The 27,497-nt window shown below is 42.1% G+C and overlaps 1 protein-coding gene across 3 annotated transcripts in view; it reads left to right on the plus strand.

Moving 5' to 3' along the window:
* Positions 1-27,497, plus strand: part of LOC140740092 (tetratricopeptide repeat protein 39A) — a 110,417-nt gene that overhangs the window by 38,302 nt on the left and 44,618 nt on the right. For all 3 annotated transcript variants that reach the window (XM_073068969.1, XM_073068970.1, XM_073068971.1), the window contains exons 3-8: positions 3,420-3,551; positions 17,184-17,260; positions 20,725-20,792; positions 23,125-23,189; positions 26,059-26,158; positions 26,889-26,954. In XM_073068969.1, the coding sequence (XP_072925070.1) occupies positions 3,420-3,551; positions 17,184-17,260; positions 20,725-20,792; positions 23,125-23,189; positions 26,059-26,158; positions 26,889-26,954 (508 nt within the window). The remainder of the gene's footprint in view (positions 1-3,419; positions 3,552-17,183; positions 17,261-20,724; positions 20,793-23,124; positions 23,190-26,058; positions 26,159-26,888; positions 26,955-27,497) is intronic.

Genomic DNA, 27,497 nt, shown 5'->3' on the forward strand with positions numbered 1-27,497 from the left:
ACAGTAAATAAACTATATCAAATCAATATTTGGTGTGACTACCCTTTGCCTTTAAAACTCCATTCATTCTCTGTCATGGTAGTTTCTAACCACCTTGGGGAATTTGCCACAGTTCATCTGCAGACTTTAGCTGTCTCACTTGCTTCTGTCTCTCCAGGTAATCCAGACAACCTCGATGATGTTGAGATCAGGGTATGGAGGCCATACCATCTGTTGCCAAACTCCTCCTTTTTGCTGAAGATAGTTCTTTATGACCATGGCCATATATTTAGGGCAATTGGCCTGCTGCAGAATGAATTTGGGACCAATCAGTCATCTCCCTCTTGGTACTGAGTGATAGATGAAAATCTGCTTGTACTTCTCAGCATTGAGGATTCCGTTAATTTTGACCAGATTACCAATTCCATTTGCAGAAATGTAGCCCCAAACCTGTAGTGAACCTCTGCCGTGCTTCACTGTTGGTTGCAGAAACTCATCCAGGTAGCGCTCTTCAGCTGTCCTATGGACAAGCTGACTCCTGTTTGAACCACAATTTTCAAATTTTAACTTGTCAGTCCAGAGCACTTGCTGTCATTGTTCAGCATCCCAGTCCTTGTGTTTTTGTGTGTAGGTGGTTCTCTAGGCTTTGTTTCCAGTTTGGAGGAATGGCTTTTTGCCAGCAACTTTTCCATGAAGACCACTTCTGCAAAACTTCTCTGAAATATAGAGAGGTATACTTGGGTTCCGGTGGTTTCTGTGAGTTCAGAGCTGGTAGCAGTGCTGGATTTCTTCTGGTTTAGAAGGGACATCGGTTGGATATATCTCTCTTCTGCTGAAATCAGTTTCCATGGCTGACAGCTCTGTGTCTGGTCCTCAACCTTGCCTGTTTCTTTGTGCTTCTTCAGAAGAGCTTGAACAGCACATCTTGAAACCTTCTGTATGCTGCAAAGTTTCTGCCTGGGAGAGATCTTGCTGATGTAAGCTGATTACCTTGTTGTCGTGTTGCTATGCTCACTCTTGCCATGGTGTAAGAATTGATGATTCGAAGGTTAAACTGTCACATCTGCCACACTCTCATCTTTTAGTTTGGTTGTCCTTCACCCAGCTTGATTCCTTCTACACCTGTTTCTGTTTCATTACAGTCGGCCCTCCTTATCCGCGAGAGATTGGTTCCAAGACCCCTCGCAGATACCAAAATTCGTGGATGCTCAAGTCCCTTATTCAACTTGACTCAATGCAGTGGACCTTAGGACCCTGCGGAACCCCAGACCTTATTTAGCCTGTATCAGTGCGGTGGACATTAGGACCCGGCGGTAGAGCTGTAAATCCGCAGTGTTTCTGTTTACAAAAATAATCATGATTATGATTGAAAATAAAGTGGAAATAATAAAGCGATTGGAAAGAGGTGAAACACCATCGGTCATTGGAAAAGCATTAGACTACATTGGTCAACGATCGGAACAATTTTAAAGGATAAAGTGAGAAAGCCTCTGCCCCGATGAAAGCTACAATTATTACTAAGCAACACAGTGGTTTAATTATTGGGTTTTTGATCCTCCACATCAACCCATCAAGGTGGAGAGTGGTCTGTCACTGGATCGAACTCGGGAACTTCTGTTACTGAGTCCGGCACTGAAACATACATTCTTAAGTGTTTTATATGCATAGAAAGGTAAAGTATATACTATATACTAAGACAAGCGTTTGACTAACTGACGCTAAATAATACCAGATGTACCTGTTCTGACTTACTTAGTATGAGAACTTACGATTTTTTTCCGATCCCAATCCACGATAACCCACGCGCATCCTCCTGTATACTTTAAATCATCTCTATTTATACTACCTAATAAATGTAAATGCTAAGTAAAATAGCTGTTATACTGCATTGTTTAGGGAATAATGACAAGAAAAAAAAAGTCTGTACATGCTCAAACAACAAGTGTTGGAAGAGCACTTCCGGGTTTTCGCGATTCGCAGTTGGTTGAATTTGCACGTGCGGAATTTGTGGATAAGGAGGGCCGACTGTATTCAGTTTAGTTCATTCAACTTGTTACGAGGGGTGATTGATAAGTTCGTGGCCTAAGGTAGAAGGAGTCAATTTTAGAAAACCTAGCACATTTATTTTTCAACATAGTCCCCTCCTACATTTACACACATAGTCCAGCAGTTGTGGAGCATACGGATCTTGGATCTCCAGAAAGTGTCCACTGCTGAGGTGATTGATAAGTTTGTGGCCTAAGGTAGAAGGAGATGAGTTATACATCTCTCATTACATGCACATGCGGTTCAACTCTTTGAGTGATTATGCAGAAAGTTTGAAGTTAATAACTCATCGGGGTGATTGATGTTTGTGGCCTAAGGTAGAAGGAGATGAATTATTAACTTCAAACTTTCTGCATAATCACGCAAAAGTTGAACTGCACGTGCATGTAATGAGCTGTATAGCTCATCTCCTTCTACCTTAGGCCACGAACTTATCAATCACCCATGATGTGGACACTTTCTGGAGGTCCAAGATCCTTATGCTTCACAACTGCTGGACTAAGTGTGTAAGTGTAGGAGGGGACTATGTTGAAAAATAAATGTGCTAGGTTTTCTAAAATTGACTCCTCCTACCCTAGGCCACGAACTTATCAATCACCCCTTGGATGTCATTGATCATTAGCATCCTGTTTGTTATCTTTGTTTAATCATGCACTGGGCTATGTACCTGCAAAGTAATTGTTTTTATTTGAAAAGTGGTCTGTTACTTAATATGTTACTCTCTTTAATGAAATACAAACATTTCTCTGTAACATTCAATTTTTTGGAAAATGAATGTTTGGAAATCTAAAATTTGCTCTTTTCCATTGACAGACTAATGTGGAAGACAAAAAATAAACATTTAAAACAAAATTTATATAAAAATTCTAGGCTGTCAAAGGCTTGGACAGCACTGTACGTATAGTATATGCCGCTATATACTACCATGAGTTTCATTTTCTTGCAGGCATTCACAGTAAAAACTAAGAAGCATGATAGTATGAATGAAAACTGCACAGAGAAAAATCAGTGTGCAAAAGCCGACCAGCTGTGCAAATACAAAAATAAAACAAATAATAATAATTAAACAAGTTATAATGAACCAAAATTCAATTTGGATCAACAAATGAGGGGGTGAAGGCTGAGCAGGACATGGAGTGAGTCAGAATACTGAACAGAGCTTTAAGATGAGCTTATTTTGCAAGGGTGGTGGCTGTCAAGGGGCATTTGAACAGTCATGTCTAGAATTAATGAAGAAATATTTGAGGATGTTGACTACATGAGGTGGGAGCAGGCAGCCATCTCTGGAAGAGAGCAACCATTCCCCCCACTGCCCCCTGACAATGTGCTAACTCTGTGGTTGAGGTGCACAGGATGATCAGGGTTCAGTAACTTGTCTCTTGTTCTTTTTACAGGATGAAGGAGAGCATGTACCATGCTTTGGTGTATGCCACCATTTTGGAAATGCAAGCCATGATGACCTTTGAACATGATGACATCATCAGTGCTGGTCACACAATGAAGGAGGCGCAGGAGATCTGTCAGAGGTGAGGAGTGAAGGTGAAGGAGAAGGATGTGCTCTCTTGGTTTTGAAAGTAAAATGGAGGGTGACATAATATGGAAAGATTAGATTGATCTTGGAGTAGTGAAAAGGTCAGCACAACATGGCAGTCCAGTGCTGTACAGTTCCATGTTCCGGTTAACGTCTCTGAGATGAAAGCTGCTTTCTAGGTTTGTACTCACCTCTCTGTCACCCCTTCATTACTAGACTCCCATAGCCAGTGGTGCAATGGTCACTGTGAACTGCAGGGAGGGATGGTGGAGTGGGGAAACACATGATCATGGGGAAAGGGGACACCATCAAAGAGAATAGGTGGGGACGGAGTGTGGATTGATCCTGTTGGGTGGTTTCAGATGGGTTTGGATGAGGATGAGTTCAAGAACCTGCCCCCCTCCCCCACCCAGGACATGCCAAGCTGCTGTGTGCCACACACCAAACAGGTGTGTAACACTCCACTGACCCATTCATTCAAACATGGGCCATCGATATTACGGACAATGTCACCACTTGTAGCTCATTCCTATGTGGTGTTGTAGTGAAAAGACAGTTCAGACTCCAAACACATTGGTGACCCTGGAGTCATTCACAGGGCAAACATGGTAAAGCTGGTTGATTCCCTCACCTGTACAGGTGACTGCAGAACCATGGGAGTGTAGCAATTGCCACCACACTATTCCACCTCAGGATGTTGCAGTTCGGAGTTTGTTTCTGGCGTCATCTTTAAGAAAGTTTGTATGTTCTGCCCTGTGCGTGTTGGTTTCCTTTGGGTGCTCCAGTTTCCTTCCACAGTCCAAAGGCGTGTTGGTTAGTTGGTCATGGTAAATTGTCCTGTGATTAGGCTGGGTTTAAGTAGAGTTAGGGCTGGTTTTAAGTAGGGTTGATGGGCGATGTAGCTTGTTGGGTCGGAAGGGACTGTTCTGTACTCTCCCTCTAAATAAAGAAAATCAAATGTCTGAAAACCTAAGGGACCGCAGATGCTGGAATCTGGAGCAACACATAAGGTGCTGGGGTAAATCAGCAGGTCAGCTGACATCGGTGGAGGGAAATGGAAGTTGACATTTTGGGTCTGACCCTTTTCATAGTCCTCTTCCCTTCTCTCAGTTCCTTCACCTCTTCTGCAGCTGTTCTCAGGATGACACTTCCCATCCCAGAGCATCCAAGATGTCCTTTTTTTGGAAAATTGGGGTTCTCTTCCACCTTACCCACATCTCCTTAATTTCCCATGTCTGTCCTCACCTCATCCTCCCGCCACCATACAGGGATAGCGTTTCCCTTGTCATGCCCTACTACTCAATCCACCACGTCATTCTCCGTAGCTTCCGTTATGGGATTCTACCACTTGGCACATTTCTCTTTCTACCCCCACCCCCCCAACCCTGCTTTCCGCCTTGTCTACTCCCCACTGATCTCCCTCCAGGCACTTATCCCTGCATGCAGGACAAGTGCTCCACCAGCCTATTTGGCCCCTCCCTAACCACCATTCAGGGCCTTAAACTCCTTCCAGGGAGGTGACACTTCACCTATGAGTCTGTCAAGGTCATCTACTGTATCCGGAGAGCTCCTGGTTGTCCTCCTCTACATCGGTGCGACATGAAATGGATTGGGAACCACTTTCTCGAGCACCGTCGCTTTGCCCGCCGCAGAAGGCAGAATCTCTCAGTGGCCACCCAATTCAATTTGACTTCTCATCCCCATTCTGACATGCCTTTCCATGACCATGATGAGGCCAGATACAGGTCAGAGGAGCTACATCTCATAGCCCACCCGAGTTGACTCCAAACTGATGGCATGAACATCAATTTCTCTTACTTCTGGTAGCCGTCCTCCTTATTTACCTCCACCCGCTTTGTTTGCTCTCATTCTGGTGGCCCTCTCACCGTTCTTCCCTCCACTGCCCTCATGACCTGCCCATCATCTGCCTCTGATTTCCTCCTCCTTCCCCTTCTTCCATGGTCCACTGTCCTCTCCTATCAAGTTAATTCTTTAAAAAAAATTTTTTTTTTAATTGTGTTTTCAAATAGTTACAGAATAAAAGTGTGTGAAAAAGAAAATATGTGTTACCCATCCCCCCTCCCCTTAACCCCTCCCTCCTAACATCCCTGTTGAAAAAAAGAAGAAAGAAAGAAAAAAAAAAGGAATGCCTGGATATTGGAAGATCCCCACATGCTCCATGGAGTTCGTAATAACTTTAGTATATATATTTATTTCTTTCCCCAAGTAACCAATTATTTCATCTTCGGAGCACCTATATATTTAATCCTATCTTTTGTAAATAAGGGTGCCAAATTTTCAAAAATGTTTCATATTTATCTCTTAAATTATAAGTAATTTTTTCAAGTGGAATACAGCCATAAATTTCTTTCTTCCAGCGATCTATACTTAAATACGTATCTGATTTCCAAGTAACTGCAATAGCTTTTTTGGCTACTGCCAATGCAATTTTTATAAATTCTTTCTGATATTTATTCAATTTGGATATCAGTTTTATCCCTTCAATATCACCTAGTAAAAGTAATATTGGATTATGTGGAAGTTGTATTCCAATAATTTGTTCCAATAAAACTCTTAAATTTGTCCAAAAAGGTTGAATTTTAGAACAAGACCAAGTAGAATGTAAAAAAGTATCAATTTCTTGGTTACATCGGAAACACTGATAAGATAAATTTGGGTTTAATTAATTTATTTTTTGTGGTGTAATATATAGTTGATGTAAAAAATTGTATTGCACTAATCTTGGACGTTTATTGTATTTGTCATACTCTCAAGACATAGTCTTGACCAATTTTTTTCTTCAATTTTAATATTCAAATCACTTTCCCATTTTTGTCTTGACTTATGGACTCCTTGTTTAATTTCCTGTTTTTGAATCAAATTATACATACAAGAGATAAATTTTGAAATCTTTCCTTTTTGAATTAAAGTTTCTATTTCATTGGATTTCGGTAATAACATTGTTTGACCTAACTTTTCTCTTAAATAAGCCCTTAGTTGAAAGTAACAAAAAAGAGTGTTGTTTGATACTTTATATTTATTCTTTAATTGATCGAATGACATTAATATACCTCCTTCAAAACAATCTCCTATATATATAATCCCTTTTTGAAACCAGTTATATAAAAGTTGATTATCCATTGTAAAAGGAATAAGTCTATTTTGAATTAAAGTTAATTCTTCAGCTCTTTATCTCTTCTACCCATCACCTCACAGTTTCACACATCATCCATCCCCTCCTCTCTCCCCCTTCACACCCAACCAACGCCTCCCTCACCTGGTCTCTCCTATCCCACGCCAGCTTGTATTCCTTCCCCTCTCCCCCACACATTCTTGTTCTGGCTTCTGCCCCCTTCTGCAAACCTGCGACCATGGATGCTGCCTGACCTACAAAGTTCCTTCAGTAGTTTGTGTCTCTATTCCAATAATATTTTCAAGTTCTATTAATTCAACAAAGTTAAATTCTGCTGCTGCCACAGTGGGTTTTGGATTCACATATCTTTATCAGTGGTCCACAGCTCTGGCTGATGGTCCTGTATATAATCACTGTGTTTAATTTGAACGTTGTACTGTGAACTTCGAGGAAAAATGATCAGTACTTGCTTTGGTTTTCTGTTAAATGTGATTGGCTGTTCAGCAGTCTGATGACATCAGAGCCACTGGATACCAGAGACCGCTTTGAATGATACTTGACAGCAACAGATATCTTGAGGGGTCACTTGGTGTATGTACTCTACTCTAAAGCCCATCACCACTGTCCCTGTGCATCCTAATCCTGTAGATAGGGGGTATGCCTGATGGTTTGTATTGACTCGATGGGCAGAAGGGCCATTTCCTGTGAAGTATGACTCTGACTCTCTGAAGTAAATCCCAAATGAAAACTCAATTACTGGAGTGTTGATAAGATCTCATTTTGGTTCACTCATGACCCCTTTGGTGAAGGAGATCTGCTCTTGGGTGTTTGGCATAAATGTGGTGTTGGACAGCAATGTGAGTGGGTCTTAAACAGCCCTCTGAAATGATACTGGAAACTATCTCTATCCCACAAAACTGCACCAAAAATAGAATTTGAGGTCAGTGTCAAAGCTACTTCCAGAGGAGTGAAGAACCCCACATGCACCACGTAGCTTCTCTCGTGAGACTGGCTGCTGTCATGTGTCATTCAAAGGGGTCTCTATGGTGTTCAGTGGCTCTGATATCATTAGATTGCTGAACAGCCAGTCACATTGGATAGAAAACCAGAAGCGTTTATAGGTATTGATAATTTTTCAAAGTTCAAAGTATGCAACCACATACAACCTTGAGATTCATTTTCTTGAAGTCACAGGAAAATATAGAACTCCAATACAATCCATGAAAAACACAGACCAATGACCATCCAATATGCAGAAGACAAATCTTGCAAATAACATAAAAAAGGAATATATATTATTGAGAACATGAGCTGCAGTGTCTGAAAGTGAGTTGACAGGCTGAGGCAAATGAAACCATGCACACCAGTCAGGAGCCAGATGTCTGTCGGCCGGTAAATGTTCTTGAACCTGGTGGTGTGCGACCTGAGACTCCTGTACCTCCTGCTCAACGGTAGTAGTGAGATTAGAGAGAAACAAGTCAAACGCAGGTGGGTGGGGAATATTGGCTGGCATGGAGTGTAGTGGGGAATGATTAAATGTTTTTAAACATTAACTGTATAGGTGTGGTGAATGGAGATGCACATAACTAATCCAGAAGCTTTTTCTTAGCAACTCTTTTGTATTGTGAAATGCCCTTGATAAGGAAATGTCCACACCCATAGATTAGATTTAGTTCGCTACCAGTAATTGCAGTTCTGTGAACCTTATTAAAACAAAAATTACTTGGACCTTGTGACCAAGTGTAAAATTCCCAGGATATTATAGTGTTTGTTTTAAAAAGTCCAAATCCACGTCAGCTTGTAGAATTTCAGCTGGTTTGCAGTGAAGAAGGCTATAAATAGTGTAGCTGGCAAAGACACATTGGGTAATTGATAACAGTTTCTGTCTTGCGTTCTTGTGAGTACTTGGTAGGAGCTGTCTATTTCAGTGTTTAATTGTGAACACCAGCAAGTGTGGTATTATTGCTGCATCAGGTCACACTTGTGCAAGAAATAACAATGGCCAGGAATAGAAAAATTTGCAGAAAGTGGTGGGCACAGCCCAGTCCATCACAGGAAAATCCCTCCCCACTATTGAACACATTTACATTGAGTGCTGTGACAAGAAAGCAGCATCCATCATCAAGGACTGTCACTGTCCAGGCCATCTTCTCTCCTCCCTATAACCATTAGGCAGGAGTTATAGAAGCCTTAGGTCCAACTCCGCCAGGTTCAGTAACAGTTAGTACCTGACTCCTGAACCAGTGTGAATGACTTGCCTCAACCCTGAACTGAATTCACAACCTGCAGACTTACTTTCAAGAACTCTTTACGATTCATGTTCTCATTATTATTTTTCTTATTTGCACTATTTGTCATCCTTTGCACATTGGATGTGTGTCAGTATTTGTGTATTTATAGATTTTCATAAATTCTATTGTATTTCTTTATTTTCCTGTAAATTGAATCTCAGGGTAGTATATGGTGACAGATAATAAATTTACTTAGAACTTCTTTGAATTGCTGTCAATCACCAACAGCTCTTCTGTTGCGGACACCCCATGGTCCTTGCACAGGATTTAGTTGGACTGTAAATTCACACAGACACAGAAACTGTCAGACAGACAACACTACATGATCAGATGCCCAGTCACGGACAGACCTCAAAACCATAAAACGCATCCAGCGTCTGTAGAGTTTGCCCGAGTCAGTGTAGCTCCAACTTTTGACATCACCTTGGCCAGAAGCAGCCTGTTTCTTTGGCAACCCAACAAACATCTCGAGCATTCATTCACGTGAACAGTACTGCACAGTATTGCCCTCCATTTTTCTTCTATCTATATGCCTTTCTAAGCACCTCTTAAATGCCCCAATGTATCTGCCTCTACCACCACCCTGGCAGCGCATTCCATACACCCACCACTCTGTTTAAAAAAAAACTACCTCTGACATCCCCACTATACCTTCCTCCTAAAGTTATGCTCCCTTGCATTAGCCATTTTTGACCTGGGAGAAAGGTGCTTGCTGTCCACTTGATCAATGCCTCTTGTCATTCTGTACACCTCTAACATCTCCTCTCATGCTTCTTTGTTCCAAAGAGAAAAGCCCTAGCTCACTGAATCTGTCCTCAAAAGACATACTCTCTAATCCAGGCAGTATCCTGGTCAAACTGCTCAGCACCCTCTCCAAAGCTTCCACATTCTTCCTATAATGAGGCAACCAAAACAGAACATAATACTCCATGTATGTTCTAAGAAGGATTTTATAAATATTTTCCACCTCTGAGCCTCAACTGCATTGTTCTTTAACCATTTATGCTTTGCAATGCAACAACTTGCCAAGGCTTTCCTGACACCAGCTTGTAACTTACTGCCCTAGGTAAGACAAACCAGCATCATATGTAGGCTCTCTGCTCACTGGCACATCACCCCATGTTGGAAATGCATCACTGATCTTTTAACATCAGAGTCTGAAACCTCCTGCCCGTTCAACCCTGGCCTGCACTCTATCAGAGCGAGCCAGAAAATATCAGAATCAGATTTAATATCATCGGCATATATTGTGATATTTATTAACTTTAAGGTAGCAGTACATGATAAATAAATATAAGTGAATAACAACTGAGTTACAATAAGTGTGTGTGCGAATTTTATATATAATATATATTAGTTAAGTTAAAATAAGTAGTGCAAAATAACAAATTTAAAAAAAAGTAGTGAGTTAGTGTTCATGAATTAAATCTTCATTTAGAAGTTGGGTGGCAGGGGGAAGAGGCTGTTCCTGAAAAATTGACGGCATGCTTCCTGGGATGAGGGCTACAGATATTAGGACAGGTTGGAGAGGGAAGCACTGTTTGAAGGCTGAAGGTGATTTGATGGACGTACACTAACTCCTAATTGGGCTGCAATTGGAAGTATTTTTCCCAGTGGTAGGGGGATTGAAAACTGGAGGACACAGGTGAAAATTAGAGGGAGAGAAATATAAGTGACTGATATTGTGTGGCTGGAATTAGGATAACACTGCTCAGAGACAGGATGGGAGCAAATGTCAGTGGAGCCTTCACGAAGAGTTGCCATGGGTGAGACTGGTCTGTCTCTATGGCAGAGAACTGACAGAAGTAATGTGCAGAATGGTCTCTGTGAGGTTGGCATGGTGGTTAGCACAATGGTTTATAATATCAGTGATCGGGGTTCAATTCCTACCACTGTCTGTAAGGAGTTTGTATATTCTCCCTGTGACTGTGTGGGTTTCCTCTGGATGTTCCGCTTTCCTCTCACATTGCAAGGAATCAGAGTCAGGTATATTATCACCGGCATGTGACGTGAAATTTGTTAACTTAGCAGCAGCAGTTCAATGCAATACACAATCTAGCAGAGAGAAAAAAAGAAAATAATAAAAAAAGTAAATAAATTACAGTATATGTATATTGAATAGATTAAAAATTGTGCAAACAACAGAAATAATAGATATTTAAAAAGTGAGGTAGTGTCCAAGGGTTCAATGTCCATTTAGGAATCGGATGGCAGAGGGGAAGAAGCTGTTCCTGAATCGCTGAGTGTGTGTCTTCAGGCTTCTGTACCTTCTACCTGATGGTAACAGTGATGAAAGGACATGCTCTGGGTGCTGGAGGACCTTAATAATGGACACTGCCTTTCTGAGACACTGCTCCTTGAAAATGTCCTGGGTACTTTGTAGGCTGGTACCCATGATGGATTTCACTAAATTTACAACCTTTTGCAGCTTCTTTAAGTCCTATGCAGTAGCCCTTCCATACCAGACATTGATGCAGCCTGTCAGAATGCTCTCCACAGTACATCTATAGAAGCTTCTGAGTGTATTTGTTGACATACCAAATCTCTTCAAACTCCTAATGTATGGGTTAGGGTTAGTTATTAAGTTGTGGACATGCTATTTTGGCGCACACATGCTATGTTGATGCAGACAATGTATTTCATGTATGCTTTGATGTACATGTGACAAATAAAGCTAATCTTAACCTTAAATCTGATGTAACTGTTGGGTAATTTTGGTTTTGATTGGATACATGTGCAAACTGTACCTCTCTTGAACTGCACAGTGTAGGAGTGGTTCTGTGCTAATGTCATCATATCACAGTGATAGATCCCAGTACCAGGGAGCCAGATTCAGTCCCAACCTTGGGAATTGTTGCAGAAACCATGCACATTGCGAGTCAGTTTCACAGAGAGTGCACAGTTCTGCTGACTCCATAGGAATTCTTGTTTGTTCTCCTTCACTGGCCCAGTGGGTACAGCTCCTGTCGCGCAGTGACCCAATTGTGACTTTAGCCCCTCTAGAATGATGCAGGTATGTTTGGAACTCTGGGAAAGTATTGCATTCAATTTTGGTCACCCAATTACAGGAAGGATGTGGAAGCTCCGGAGAAAGTGCAGATGAGGTTCACCGGGATGCTGCCTGGATTAGAGGACATGTGATAGAGAGAGATTGAATGAACTCGGGTTGTTTTCTCTGGAGCATTGGAAGCTGAGAGGAGACCTGATAGAGGTTTATGAGAGGCATAGATAGCTAGTATCTTTTTCCCAGGGTGGAAGTATCTAATACCAGAGTGCATGCATTTAAGGTGAGAGGGAGTAAGTTCAAAGGAGATGTGCAGGGCAAGTTTATTTACACACAGACCCATGGGTGGTGGTAAATAAGATAGAGGCATTCAAGAGGCTCTTAGTTAGGCCTCTGAATGTGCAAAGTATTGGACAAGATGAACAATTGTTTAGGAAGAAAGGAATACTATAGTTGTGCATTTGATTACTAATTTAATTATTTCAGCACAACATCATCGGCCGAAGGTGTACTGGTCAGTGTTCTGAAGTGGGAATCTGGTTTTACTGATGTATAGTTCTGTGTTCCCAGTACCTTTTCAATTTCTCTGTGTATAACTTGTGACCAATCGAGGTGAGATGTGGAGGGTTGGAAGTCCATGGTCCATTTGGATTGTGGGACGATGGTGAGGCTGGTGCCTGTTCTCCATCTCAAATTGCTCTTACAATTCCAGAAGATAATTAAGAGTCAAACTCATCAACTGGTTTGAAGCCATACAGTATGTAGGTTACACTGGATAGGTCTCTCCCTCAGACTGAACCAGGTAGGTTTTTAGAGTCAAGGAATTAGAAATGGTTTTTTATTGTCATGTACCAAGATGTTTTGAAAAGCTTGCCTTGCATACTGTTAGACCATAAGACACAGGAGCAGAATTAGGCCATTTGTGCCATGGAATCTGCCCTTCCATTCCATTATGGCTGATTTTTAAAAAAAATCCTTCTCAACCCCTTTTTCTCCCTTCTCCTCGTAGCTTGTGACACCTTGACTAGTCAAGAATCTATCCACTTACACTTGGCCTCCACAGTCAAATGTGGCAATGAATTTCACAGATTCACCACACTCTGGCTAAAGAAATTCCTCCTCGTCTCTGTTCTAAATGGATGTCATTTTGTTATGAGGCTGTACCCTCTGGTCTTAGACTCCCCTACTATTATAAACATCCTCTCCAAATCCACTCGATAGGTTTCAATGAGATTCCCCCTTGTTCTATTAAACTCCAGCAAGTACAGCCTTAGAGCCATCAAACTCTCCTCATGTTGGCTCTTTCATTCCTGGGATCAGTTTTTGTGAACATCCTCTGGATCTTCTCCAATGTCAGCACATTTTCTTCGGTAATGGGCTCAAAACTGCTTATAATACTCCCAAGTGCTGTCTATCCATGCCTGTTAATGCCTCATTACATCCTTGCTTTTATATTCGAGTCCTCTTGAAATGAATGCTAACATTGCATTTGCCTTCTTTATCACTGACTTAACCTGCAAGTTAACCTTCAGGGAACCCTGCACAAGGACTCCCAGGTCCCTTTGCACCTCTGATTTTTGATTTTTTTCTCCCCAAATAAAGATATAGTCTGCATCTTTATTCCTTCTACCAAAGTACATGACAATACACTTCCCTACACTATATTCCATCTGCCACTTCTTTGCCCATTCTCCTAATCTGTCTAAGACCTTATGCAGACTCACTACTTCCTCAACACTACCTGCTCCTCCACCTATCTTTGTATCATCTGCAAACTTCACCACAAAGCCATCGATTCTGTCATCCAAATTATTGACATTTAACATGAACAGAAGTGGTGTCAACACCAACCACTGCAGAACAGCTCAAATCAACGGCAGCCAACCAGAAAAGAGCCCCTTTATTCCTACATTTTGCCTTGGCCAACCTTCTCTCCGTGCTAGTATCTTTCCTGTAATACCATGGGCTCTTATCTTGTTTAGCAGTCTCATGTGCAGCGCCTTGTCAAAAGTCTTCTGAAAAACAGATTTGTCAGGCAAGATTTCCTCTTAAAGAAACCATGATGACTTTGGCCTATTTTATCATATGCCTCCAAGTATCTGGAAACCTTAAATTCTTAATAATGTACTTCACCATCTTCACAACCACTGAAGTTAGGCTAACTGGCTGTCTCCCTTTCTCCCTTTCCTTTCTTAAACTTCCTGTCTTCTGTCTCCCTCCCTTCTTAAAGAGTGGAGTGACATTTGAAAATCTCCAGTACTCCAGTGCCATTCCAGAATCTAGTAATTCTTGAAAGATCGTGCACAATGCCTCCACAATATCTTCAGCTCTCTCTTTCAGATCCCTGGGGTGTAATCCATCTGGTCCGGGTAACTTATTGACCTTCAGATCTTTAAACTTCCCAAGCTACCTTTCTACCTTACTACCTTTCCTTAGTAATAGCAGCTTTTTTTTATTTTAAAATTTATTTTAGAGAAACAGCAGGCCTTTCTGGCCTAATGAATCTCACCACCAAGCAAACAACCTCTTTAACCCCAGCCTAATCTCAGGACAGTTTACAATGACCAGTTAACCAACTAACCATAACCTGTTTGGACTGGGAGGAAAGTGGGGCACCCACGTGGTTCATAGGGAGAACATACACACTCACTTCCATAGCCCTCCATAAGCTCCCCATCCAGGTACCTAACCAAACCTGTGAGATGTTACAGCTGAACACACTTCCCTTGTGGCTTGTTCCACACTCTCACCAGTCTTACGTTATGACCTCTACTTCTAGCCTTACCCAAACTGACGGAAAAGCCTGCATGTATTAACACTATTTTATATCTTAATAGTTTTGTATGCCTCTTATCAAATCTCCCCTAATTTTCCTGTTTTAGGGAATAAAGTGCTAGCCTATTCAATCTTTCCCTATATCTCAGCTCCTTGAGTCCTGGTAATATCCTTATAAATTTCCTCTGCTCTTTTTCAAGCTTATTGATATCATTCCTATAGTAGGTGACCGGAACTGCATGTGATACTTCAAATTTGGTCTCCCTAGCATCTTATAACCATATAACAATTACAGCACGAAAACAGGCCATCTTGGCCCTTCTAGTCCGTGCCGAACGCTTACTCTCACCTAGTCCCACCGTCCTGCACTCAGCCTATAACCCTCCATTCCTTTCCTGTCCATATACCTATCCAATTTTACTTTAAATGACAATATCAAACCTGCCTCTACCACTTCTACTGGAAGCTCCTTCCACACAGCTACCACTCTCTGAGTAAAGAAATTCTCCCTCATGTTACCCCTAAACTTTTGCCCCCTAACTCTGAACTCATCTCCTCTTGTTTGAATCTCCCCTACTCTCAATGGAAAAAGCCTAGCCATGTCAACTCTATCTATCCCCCTCATAATTTTAAATACCTCTATCAAGTCCCCGCTCAACCTTCTATGCTCCAAAGAATAAAGACCTAACTTGTTCAACTTTTCTCTGTAACTTAGCTGCTGAAACCCAGATACCATTCTAGTAAATCTCCTCTGTACTCTCTCTATTTTGTTGACATCTTTCCTATAATTCGGTGACCAGAACTGTACACAATACTCCAAATTTGGCCTTACCAATGCCTTGTACAACTTTAACATTACATCCCAACTCATATACTCAATGCTCTGATTTATAAAGGCCAGCATACCAAAAGCTTTCTTCACCACCCTATCCACATGAGATTCTACCTTCAGGGAACTTGTATAACTGCAACATCATATCCCAACTTAGGATCACTAGATCTATATAACCAGATCCTAACTATTCCTTTACACACACTTCTGTCACTTGCTCTGTCTCGGTCCCTAAGAGGAGATCCAGTATTGCACTTACTCTAGTTGTGACCTTTACATATTGCCTAAGGAAATGTTCCTGAGCACAGCGGGATTAGAGTTGTTGGTGAGCTTTCTTGGCTGTAGCATCGACGTGTGTTGGACCAGGACAGGAACTCCACTGTTACAGAGCATACAGCACATAAAACTTGTCCATGCTGAATAAGTTGCCAAATTGAACTAGACACATTTGCTTTCATTTAACTCGCATCTCCAAACCCTTCCTATCGAAACGTTTTTAAATGTTGTAATTGTACTCACCTTTACCATTTATTCGACAGCTCATTCCATGTACCCACTATCCTCTGTGTGGGAAAGGTTGCCCCTCAGGCCCTCTATAAAACTTTCCTCTCTCACTTTAATCTGTCCCCTCCACTTGTGGGCTCTTCTACCCTTGGGAAAATCTTGTTGCTCGTCAGCTCATCTATTTTTCTCATGATTTTATAAACCTTTATAAAGTTACCCCTCAGCCTCCTGTGTTCCAGGGGTAAGAAAAAATTCACAGCCTGTGCAACCTCTCCTTGTAATTCAGGCTCTCCAGTAATGTTATTATCCTTAGCCTATCTTTTTTTTTGTACTCTCTTCAGTTTAATGAAATGCTTTCTGCAGCAGGGTGACATGCACTGCACACAGTACTCTAAATGTAGCTCTACCAATGTCTTGAACAGTTTACTTTAGTCTAGTAGTTTCACAGTTACCATTACTGATCTTTTATGTTCCTTATCTAATCCCCTGAATTTAAGTTGCCTTGTTGGTGAGAATGTACCTTGTAGCACAAGAGAGATCATTCAGCCCTGTTGGGAGTGTCATTGCTTTGGAAAGAGTCCATGGAACCCTTGGATTGTTATGGCATAAGAAGAGGGCATTTAGCTCACTGAACTCTGGGAACAATCCGGTTAGCTCCATTCAAGGGCTTTTACCTTATAGCCCAACAATTTGCTGAACCTTTAAGCATTCATCCATGTTTTTGAATCTCCTTCCACCAGCTGTACAGGCAGTGCTTGCTAAGAGAGACATCATTCCTCCTCAATTCTCTAGTTCTTCTGCTGATCACCTTAAATCCCATCCCCTTGGTTTCTTGCCACGGAGAACAATTCCTCCTTATCCTCTCTGCCTGGATCCCATGTGATCTTGAACACCTTCCATCAAATCTTCTTTCTTTTCTTCACCTGAAGATCTTCAGCCAGTCTGCTTGTCATCCGCTTTAGTCTTCAGCCCCACTAATGTCAGTTTCCCCACCCAGAGGCTCCCAGTTTTGTGCTTGCAGTGGGAACACTTCCTGGCCAAAGTCGCCCAAGTTGCACTCTCCCTAATGGACCATTTGTTTCCACTAGGTTTCGAAAGAAGTCCACTGTTGTTGGCTCCCTGTCGAGTCTTGTGAACAAATCATCTGGTGACCACTTCACTGAAGGTTTGTGTTGGCGTGATGTGCGAAGAATACACTGTGGCCACTTTATTTGGTACACCTGCTCATTATGCAAATATCTAATTAGCAGCAACTCGATGCATAAAATCATGCAGACATGGTCAAGAGGTCCATTTGTTGTTCAGACCAAACATCAGATTGGGGAAGAAGAGTGATCCACAGTACTGCACTAAAGTCTTGGGCACCTTAGCTATATATACATGTCTAAGACTTTTGTACAGTACTATAAATGATTCTGATTGTGAAATGATTGTTGGTGCCAGATGGGGTGGTTTGAGTATCTCAGAAGCTACTCCTGGGATTTTAACCAACAACAGTCTCTAGAGTTTACAGAGAATGGTGCAAAACCAAAAAAAAAAATCCAGATAGAGCAATTTTGAGGGTAAAAATGCCTAATTAATGAGAGAAGTCAGAGGAGAATGGCTAGACTGGTTCAATCCAACAGGAATGCAACGGTAACTCAAATAACCATGCATTACAACAGTGGTATGTAGAAGAGAATCTCTGAACACACATGTTGAACCTTGAAATGGATGGGCTACAACAGCAGAAGAACACACCAGGTTCCAGTCTGCACCTGATAAAGTGGCCACAGGGTGTATGTAGGCGTAATTTCAGTGGATTAATGATTCTGCCATTTATAGAAGTTTGCAACAATTTGGATGAATTTAGTACCTTCAGTGTAGTGAAGCAACCTAACACCTTCACTGGACAGTGTTGAGCAAAGTCTGACATCCACATCACCAAAGGTGACATTCACCCAGTGAACAAAACCTTGGTCTAAGAAGTTGACATTAAGACAGGTCTGGAAGGAGGGAAGGGGTTCAGTTGAAGTAAGTTTAGAGCCTGGGTCTTGGGTAATGGAGGTCAAGGCTGCCAGATGGTGTGGGACAGAAGTGGTGGAGCATAGAAGGATGTCTGTTGCCTATATGGCAGGTCTTCCTGTAATCACTAAGTATTTCTCGGTGCTACTTCCTGAGCAAACTGCACCCCTCTCCTTTGAGCTGTTGGCTTTTCTTTTCTTTATCTTCATATGGCCAAGGTTAGGTTTTGAAATGTTTGTTCTTTCCTGTTATTAACTAGTTGCAATGGGTAGTAAGCCATGTCTGTGGGGTCAACAGTCTTGATGCAAGGTTTTGATTCAAGACATCAACAACTACCCCCCCCCAACAGATGCTGCTTGATCTGCTGAATTTCTCCAGCAGATTGTTCGTTGTTGCAGATTCCAGCATCTGTAGTCTCTTGTGGCTAAACTTGATCCTTGTCTGTACAGTGACACCTTCACCCAAGTAGTCCATCACCTCATACTCTCGGGAACTTCCTTCTTGGTTATAGATCCGTTGGCGATTTATCTTTGACTGGCCAACTGAGATCGGGTAGATATGCAGGAGTTATCCTTACTCATCCTCCCCAATTCATGCCTGCTGCATATTTCCATTTGATAAATGTGTTTTGGACCAGTGAAACCAAAAATACAGGGAGAAGATTATAACAAAAACAAGGTGGGGGGTTTACTGTATCCCTCTGAAAGCTCAGCTACTTGTAGAAGAAACTGAGGGAGAAAGGACTTGGGAGATGACAGAGGTTGAGATAGATCCTTACCTCTTTCACCTAACCCCTGTCAACTTGTACTCCTTCCCCTCCTCCCCAAGTTCTTATTCTGACTTTTTCTCCCTTCCAGTCCTGATGAAGGGTCTCAGCCCAAAACATCAACTTTTTGTTCCTCTCTATAGATGCTGTCTTAACCTGCTGGGTTCCTCTGGCATCTTGTGCCCTGCTGCTCTGGATTTCCAGCATCTACGGAATCTCTTGAGTTTAGGATTTGAGTAAAATCTCCAGTTTGTATGTAGTGAAAATTTTAACAGGAATTATTAATCCTCAGATTAGATGTTTTCAATTGCCTCCTCTCCCCCACCATGTAAACCCGCTCTTTGCTCCAGACACAACAACTATTGGGGGCAGTACCAAATCTGCTTTGCCCTTTGTGAAGGTGCTTCCCAGTGTGTCTGATTTCCTTAGGAGAGTTTCTCCTCACCCCATCTCATTTATTTAATTGTCTGACTAGAGGATTCCTTAAGCATCTGTATCCAGTGGAATATGAGCTTTGTTCTCAGAACCTCTTCTCCTTGTTTAACTTCTTTCAGACCTGAAATGGAGCTGATTATTCTGTGATGCCTTCTCCTTTCTGAGTTGCAGTTTAAAATCAGTTGTGTATCCATAAATGCTTACACATCCTCTTGCAGGCAGCTTATACTCAAGCAAGTACGCCAGCTGAGGTGTGTTAAAGTTAATCGCAGTTCCTTCATTAAAATCAGCATGGACCAAATGGTGACACCCTACCTCCTCTTGGAAACAAATTTCTGTGATATTTTAATGTTTTAACTAAAGCTTGTCCTGATGTAGGTTCTTGCTTTGAAATATCAACTCTTTATTCCTCTCCATAGATGCTGCCTGACTTGCTGAGTTTCTCCAGCATTTTGAGTTATGCTTGATTTGCTTTTTGTTGTTGAAGTGTTAGGTCAGGGCATAACAGCTCCGAAATTGCCATTAGTTTGGAACTCCTGAATTTCTTGTTGTGTTGATGTTGTTAACACAGTCCCCTGTGTTGGAAAACGGGTTTGGGTCCCATTTCGAGAAATACTGAGCCAAGCTGACATGTGTACAGGGCTCAAAGTATCAGAGGGGTTTAAACGAGGCTTTGTCTGTTTCCTCAGATTGTACTATCTTTTCTTCAAGTAGGCCTATATCCTAAGCTACAAGAAGAGGTTGCATAGATTAGGACTTTATCTCCCTCACCCCCCCCCCCCCCTCCCAGTGTAGGAGATTGATTGGTGATCGTCTAGAGGTATAGACAATAATGAGATATGTAGAGTGAAAACAGTCTTTTTCCCACGTATGACTGTGCTATAAACAAGAAGCTATGGGTTAAAGATCAGAGATGAGAGATTAAAGGGCACATCAGGGACAGCTTCTACATGTAAAGGAAGGTACATGCTTGGAGTGAGCTGCCAGAAATGGTGGATGAGGTGGACACATCAGTGACATTTAAAAGCCATTTAGATATGTAGATAGGAGAGGTTTAGAGGGCTATGCAGGCACATGGGGCTAGCTCTCTGAGTAAAAAAGTTGGCAGGGATGAGTTGAACAATCTATAAGACTCTATGGCTATATCCTTGGTTTCCTAGCCCATATTTATCCCACATTTAGCATTGCAGAAACATTATTATTCTGTGTCTTGTGAGAGCTGTCTTTGTGGATATTTGCAGCCTCGTGCACTTTTCCTCACCTTTTCAACGATTTGGGAACTCTTTATTGATTGAGATGTACTTGGGAGCATCCTGAGTAATGGTACATAGATACAAGACGTTTACTGAATAAACAGATAACGTATTTACCACGTAAATGTGGATGTCAGTTTTTGTTTGGATGTTCTGATTTGTTTTTTTCAGAGGAGGTCCATGCAGAGGTCTGTTACGCTGAGTGTCTCCTACAGAGAGCTGCCTTAACCTTCTTGCAGGTAGGTGTGGGCAGTCATTACCAAATCAGTAGCGTGGTCTGTGCACTGAACTCTCATCTACTTACCCATAACAGCACTATCTGCCCTCCTGCTTGACATAAAGCGTACCTCAGCACTGTATGTGGGAAATGAGGGCAAATCAATATTGCCCCCAACTGTGCCATGCAAGAGAAACACAGATTCAGGTTGTTTTCATGTAGCACTCATGAAGTCTTCCCATGCAACATATCCACCTCATTGAACACAAATTATCATCCATCATTAAGGACTCTCAACAGCTGGGACATGTCCACTTCTCATTATTACCATCAGAGAAAAGGTACAGGAGCCTGAAGACACACACTCAATGTTTTACGAACAGCTTCTTCCCCTCCATCATCAGTGTTCTCAACACGTCATGAACTCATGAGCACTTTTTTTTGGCCACTATTTATTTTTTATTGTAACTTAATTATTTAGTAGTTATTAGTAATTATTGTAACTTAGTAATTGTTTAATATCTTGTACCATACTGCTGCCAAAAAAATGACATTTCACGACCTATAGTATGTCAGTGATAATAAACTTGATTCTGAATCAGACAGTTTAACGATGAGCATGAGTATTTAACTTTGTTGACTTTGGATGTGCTGAAATTGTGAGAGAGGTTTTAAAAATGCAGGTTTGTAAATACAAGATTATCACTACTCACTCAGAGCTGGGTGCTTTTGACAAGAAGGAAGAGTTTGAAGCACTGCGCTGCACTGAGACCCTGTGGCAGGTCTCACTGAATGACCATGCATAGCTGTGGTTTAAAAGCTGTGGCTGTAGTCATTCACGTGGCTTACATGTACCTCTGATGGCATATTGCCCTTGTTACCAGGAGTCCAAGATTCAACCAGAAACAATTTGTGAATGCATTTGTTGTTGAGAGTGTTTTGTTTTGCACTATATTTGGTGATTGTACTGTTGTCACAAGTGAATATGTGGTATTACTTAGCTACGTTTTCAGTATGACCACTCGCTGTGCTGGGAACTTGAATGCTCCTGTCTTGGATAGTGCTGGAGATTTATGTATTCATTTTAATATTTATTTATCAATACGCACAGTAGCAGGGCCTTCCCAATTACACCCATATAACCAACTAACTTACTAAACCATGCATCTTTGGAATGTGGGAGGAAACTGGAACACCCAGAGGAAACTCATGTGGTCACAGGTTAGCGTAGAAGCTCCTTAACAGCAGAGGTGGGAATTAAACCCTGATCCCTGGTGCAAGCTTATGACAGTTTACACTTATGACTGTGTGGCCAAGCACAACTCCAATGCCATATTTAAGTTTCCTGATGACACCACTGTCGTAGACTGAATCAAAGATGGTGATGAATTAGCAAATAGGAGGGAGATTAAAAATCTAGCTGAGTGGTGCCATAACATCAACCCTTTACTTAGTGTTAGTAAGACCAAGGTGCGGATTATAGACTTCACAAGAAGGAAACCAGAGGCCCATGAGCCAGTCCTCATCAGGGGATCAGAGGTGGAGAGGGTTAGCAACTTAAAATTCGGAGCATCTGGAGGAAACACACATGGAAATACCAATGCCCTTGAATGGAAAAACCTAGAAAAAGTAGTTGATATAGCCCAGTCCATCATGGGTAAAGCCCTGCCCACCACTGAGTATATCTAAATAAAATTCTGTCACAGGAAAGCAGCATCCATTATCAAGGACCCCCACCACCTAGGACTTGCTGTCTTCTCACAGCTGTCATCAGGATGAAAGTACTATACAGGAGCCTCAGGACTCACCACATCAGGTTCAGGAACAGTTACTACCTCTCAACCATCAGGTTCTTGAAACAAACGGGATAATTTCAGTTAACTTCACGTGCTCCATTATTGAAATATTCCCACAATGTTCTTTTTAAATGTGCACTGCATCAGCTCCCAAAGCTAAAGGACATGGGGAGCTGGAGAATGGGAACACCACCTCTGTAGGAACACATGGACGTTGGCAGCTCATGGTGCTGACTTGTCACTACTTCTCATTGGGCAGTTGAACTGGGGCTCAAGTTTCCTCCCACATTGCAAAGATGTATGGGTGAGGATTAGTGAGTTGTGGGCATGCTATGTTGGCACTGGAAGCATGACCACTTGTGAGCTGCCCAGCACAATCCTCACTGATTGGTGACATAAGCCCCACATTTCACTCTGTTCTGATGTACGTGTGAATCTTATCTTTATATTTATAACCTTTTATCTTTAAATGCTTGCCTCAACAGGGGATGCCTGAAAATAAAACAAAATTATATAGATAAAATATCAACTTGTCTGACGTGTTCTTTCTGTTTTCAGGATGAGAACATGGTCAGTTTTATCAAGGGTGGGATTAAAGTCAGGAACAGCTTCATCATTTACAAGTGAGTTAAGATCTTCATTTTTTTTTTACATAATATTCTCTCTGCTTTTTCCATTCCTAAAGGTCTTGACTCCATTCCTCTCATTAACTGTGGCAATGAATTCCACAGGTTCACCACCCTCTGGCTAAAGAAATTCCTCCTCATCTCTGTTCTAAATGGACATTCCTCTATCCTGAGGCTGTGCCCTCTGGTCCTAGACTCACCCACTGTAGGAAACATCTTCTCCATAGTCACTCTAACTAGGATTTTCAATATTCAATAGGTTTCAATGAGATCCCACCTCAGTGGTACAGGCCCAGAGCCATCAAACACTCCACATATGTTAAAACTTTCATTTTTGGAGTAATTCTCAAGAACCTCCTTTGGACCTTCTCCAATACCAGCACATCTGTTCTTAGATAAGGGGCCTAAAATTACTGACAATACTCTGCGGTTTGACCGATGCTTTATAAAGCTTCAGCATTGCATTTGCTTTTCTTGCCAACTCAACCTACAAGTTCACCTTTAGGGAATCTTACACAACTCCATTTGCACCTCTGATTTTTTTGAATTTTTTCCTTGTTTAGAAAATAGTCTATGCCTTTATTCCTTCTACCAAAATGCTTAACCATACACTTCCCTACATTATATTCCATCTGCCATTTCTTTGCCCATTCTCCCAATCTAAGTCCTTCTGAAGACTCCCTGTTTCCTCAACACTACTTGCCTCTCTTCCTATCTTTGTATTGTTTGTAAACTTGGCCACAAAGCCATCATTACATCATCAAAATCCTTGACATATAACATGAAAAGAGCCAGTCCCAATACTGATCCCTAGCACTATACCACTTGTCACCTGCAGCCAACCAGAAGAGACCCTCTTTATTACCACTGTTTGCCTCCTGTAAATCAGCCAATTTTCTATCCATGCTAGTATCTTTCCTGTAATGCAGGTGATTGTCTTGGATGTTTCTCTGTTGGCACATTGATAAGGTAAGATGCTGCAGGCCTGTTTCCTTGTCTGTTGGTGTGACTGATGGCAGGAGAGTTGCGTGGTCTCAGTTACAGTGAGGAATAGGCCACAAGCCGTGGGCTTGCATATTGCTCTGTTCCAGGAGAGGTGACGCCGGGTGCAGTGTAGCGTGGTACCCATGCTCAGTTGTGGGCTGGCCTCCCATTGGTGCTACCCTCCAGTGTTCAATTGGTAGAATGACAAACTGGATTGTGTGCGTATGTGCATTCGCATGCGGACTGAGGGGAAATGCACTATCATTTTGTGGGGTGTGTCACTCAGAGACTTGGGCTACCTATGTACTTCTTTTGTGTGACTATGTGTTTGCTTGCTGTCTTGAATGTGCTGTGTGTTCCTTGTGCTGTGTATTGCACCTTGGCTCCAGAGGAACGCTGTTTTGTTTGGCTATAATCACGTTTGGTTGAATGCTAATTAAACTTGAACTTAAAACCATGGACTCTTATCTTGTTAAGCAGCCTCATGTGTAGCACCTTGTCAAAGGCCTTCTGATAATCCAAGTAAACAACATATACTGACTCTCATTTGTCTATTCTGCCTGTTATTTTCAACAGATTTGTCAGGTAAGATTTCCCTTAAGGAAACCATGCAGACTTTGTCCTATTTTATCATGTGTCTCCAAGAAGCTTGAAACCTTATCCTTAATAATGGACTTCAACAGCTTCCCAACCACTGAAATCAGGCTAACTGGCCTATAATTTCCTTTCTTCTACCTCCCTCCCTTCTTAAAGAGTGGAGTTGCGTTTGCAGTTTTCCAGTCCTCTGTAACCAGTCCAGAATCTAGTGATTCTTGAACGATTATTACTAATGCCTCCACAATCTCTTCAGCTACTTCTTACAGTCCTCTGGTCCACCTGGCCCAGGTGACTTATTTACCTTTAGACCTTTCACCTTTCCAAGCACCTTCTCCTGAACAATAGCAACCACACTCACTTCAACTCCCTCCCCCCCCCCCCCCCCCCCAACACACTCAAAATTCTGGCATACTGCTAGTATCTTCTACAGTGAAGATTGACACAAAAAACTTATTAAGTTCCTCCACTATTTCTTTGTACTCCATTACTCTCTTGTGTCATTTTCCAGCGGTCCATATCCACTCTTGCTTCTCTTTCACCCTTTTTATATCAGAGAAAAAATTTGGTATCCTTTTTTGTAATATTGGCTAGCCTACCTTCATATTTAATCTTTGCTCTCCTTATGGCTTTTTTTAGTTGCCTTCTGTTGGTTTATAAAAGCTTTCCAATCCTCTAGCTTCCCACTAATTTTTGTATGTTATCTGGCCTCTGTTTTCCTTTTATGTTGTCTTTGGTTTTCCTTGTCAGACACAGTTGCTTCATTCTGCCTTTAGAATGCTTCTTCATCTTTGGGATGCATTTATCCTGCACTTTCCCAATTGCCCCTGGAACCTCCAGCCATTGCCTTTCTGCTGTCATTCCTGCTAGTATCCTCTTTCAATCAACTTTGGTCAGCTCCTCTCTCAAATAATGTGTACTGGGTGATAGCAGGGTGTTCAGGCTGGCAATGTGGAGGGTGCTGCAGTCGCAGTGTATGTCTTGGATGGGGGTAGCGAGGGAGAGAGACCACGATGATTCTCTCAGCAGTCCTCATAATCAAGGGCAGTTACTGTAGGTGATAAATATTGGCCTGTTCAGCAAGATGAAAAAATACGGTGTCATAGCATTAACTCTGTCTACCCTAACCCCACATCTCATTCCCAGACATTGCCTGATTAGGCTTATTCTCCACGGAAGCCCGACTGCTTTCCACAACTACACAGCCTTTGGTTTTGGTGGTTTGAGATTCTATTCCTTCTTGGTGTCCTTTGTCTAACAATATCGGTTTTTTCTTTGTTCTTGACAGAGATCTCCATAACTTCCTGCAGTCAAACCTATGCAGCAAAGGACCCAATCACTCCCACCTGGAAGGAGGTGTTTCCTTGGGAATTGGGGCGTTTAACCTGGTAAGCGTAAAACCTTCGCAGAGATTCAAGATTCAAATTTATTTATTACACGCACACTGAAATGAATAGTGAAATGTATCACTGGGGGCATCCCGCAAATGTCGCCACACATTCCAGCGCCAACATAGCATGCCCACAATGCTCAGCAGAACACTGAACACAACAAAATAGAAAACAATCGACAAGACAAGGACCGTTCCTCCCGCTGTCCCACCCACCACATCACAATTCTCCAACTCCAGGACAGGACGTCTTCAACCTCCAGCCTCTGGAGGACTCGGACTCGCAAATATAGGGCTTCGACTTGCCCAGTGGACTCTGAGGTTCACAGACTTAGATGGGATGAAACGGAGGATTGGAGAGTTCTTGCTCTTGGCTGGAAGTCTGAGGGTTCGAGGCCGATGCTGGAGGCAATGCTGTGGAATGTGAGCAGATGCAGTGAGGTACTGAATATCTGGTGCTTCCTCCAAGATGCTGTCTTGTTGGGAAGTGGCTCCATCTGTTTCACTGGTGGGTGTGGGGAATGTGGTAGTCACTGATCTGAAAAGGAACTAACAGCAAGAGAAGACCAAAGCCCACCTCTTGTGGCAGATGGAACAAAGCTACTTAACAATCTGTTTTTGAGATAGTTGTTCCCAAAGTCTGGAATACCATGCGGTGTTTTCTGTTAGGGTTTGGGAATTTACTGGGCTTTGCAGCTTGTTTGACTTGTCCTTTGTTTGATCCGTAGGCTCTGTCAATGTTTCCAACACGGATCCTGAAACTGTTGGAGTTCGCTGGCTTCTCTGGGGACAAGGTGGGGATGAGATCGTCTGCTTTTGCCATAGAAGGAAAGGACTCTATTTACAACTAATGTCAAGATCAGGCAATTATTATTTCTGAGGATGGTTCTGTGGTGCAAATGATAGAGTGATATGTACAAAATGCTGGAGGAATCCGGCAAGTCAGGCAGCATCTATGGAGGGGAATAAGCAATTGAGACCCTTAATTAGGACATGTCCTAAAACATTGGCTGTTTAACTTCCTCCATAGAAGCTGCCTGATGTGCTGAGTTCCTTCAGCATTTTTTGTGTGTGGCTCAAGCTTTCCAACATCTGCACAACCTCTTGTGCTGACGATAGAACTGCTGCCTTTAACCTCCAATGGCCCTGGCTTTGGGGGCTGCCTTTGTGGAATTTGCACATTCTCCTTGTGACTGGGCGTATTTCCCTCAGTTTGCTCCCGTTTTCTCCTGCATCCTAAAGGCAGGTGGATGTATAGGTTAACATGGTTGCTGTAAGTTGCCCCTATAATATAAGTGAGTGGTAGAATCTGAGATTAAAAAGATTAGCTTTATTTG

Source organism: Hemitrygon akajei, chromosome 16 (genome assembly GCF_048418815.1).
Source record: "Hemitrygon akajei chromosome 16, sHemAka1.3, whole genome shotgun sequence".
NCBI lineage: Eukaryota > Metazoa > Chordata > Chondrichthyes > Myliobatiformes > Dasyatidae > Hemitrygon > Hemitrygon akajei.